We start from the raw sequence: 263 nt of genomic DNA on the forward strand, positions 1-263 counted from the left end.
GATGACGCGCAGGATGGCCAGGGACATGGCCTGCTGCCCGTTGCCCTGGCGCTCGGCCAGCTCCGTGCCCAGCGTGATGAAGTAGGGGATGATGGCCACGATGTCGATCAGGTTCATGATGTTGCGCGAGAAGGTGGCCTTGCTGGGGCACGCGAAGAACCGCACCAGCAGCTCAAAGGAGAACCAGATGATGCACAGCGTCTCCACCACGAAGAAGGGGTCGGAGAAGCTGGAGGCCCCCGCGGCGGCGGCCCCCGACGCCG

General features: G+C 65.8%; 1 protein-coding gene across 1 annotated transcript in view; it reads right to left on the reverse strand.

Moving 5' to 3' along the window:
* LOC102763308 (potassium voltage-gated channel subfamily A member 3) overlaps positions 1 to 263 on the reverse strand; it is a 53311-nt gene that overhangs the window by 21911 nt on the left and 31137 nt on the right. Inside the window, exon 2 of the mRNA XM_015563525.1 lies at positions 7 to 229. Coding sequence (XP_015419011.1) covers positions 7 to 229 — 223 coding nt within the window. The remainder of the gene's footprint in view (positions 1 to 6; positions 230 to 263) is intronic.

Source organism: Myotis davidii, unplaced genomic scaffold (assembly GCF_000327345.1).
Source record: "Myotis davidii unplaced genomic scaffold, ASM32734v1 scaffold217, whole genome shotgun sequence".
Lineage (NCBI taxonomy): Eukaryota > Metazoa > Chordata > Mammalia > Chiroptera > Vespertilionidae > Myotis > Myotis davidii.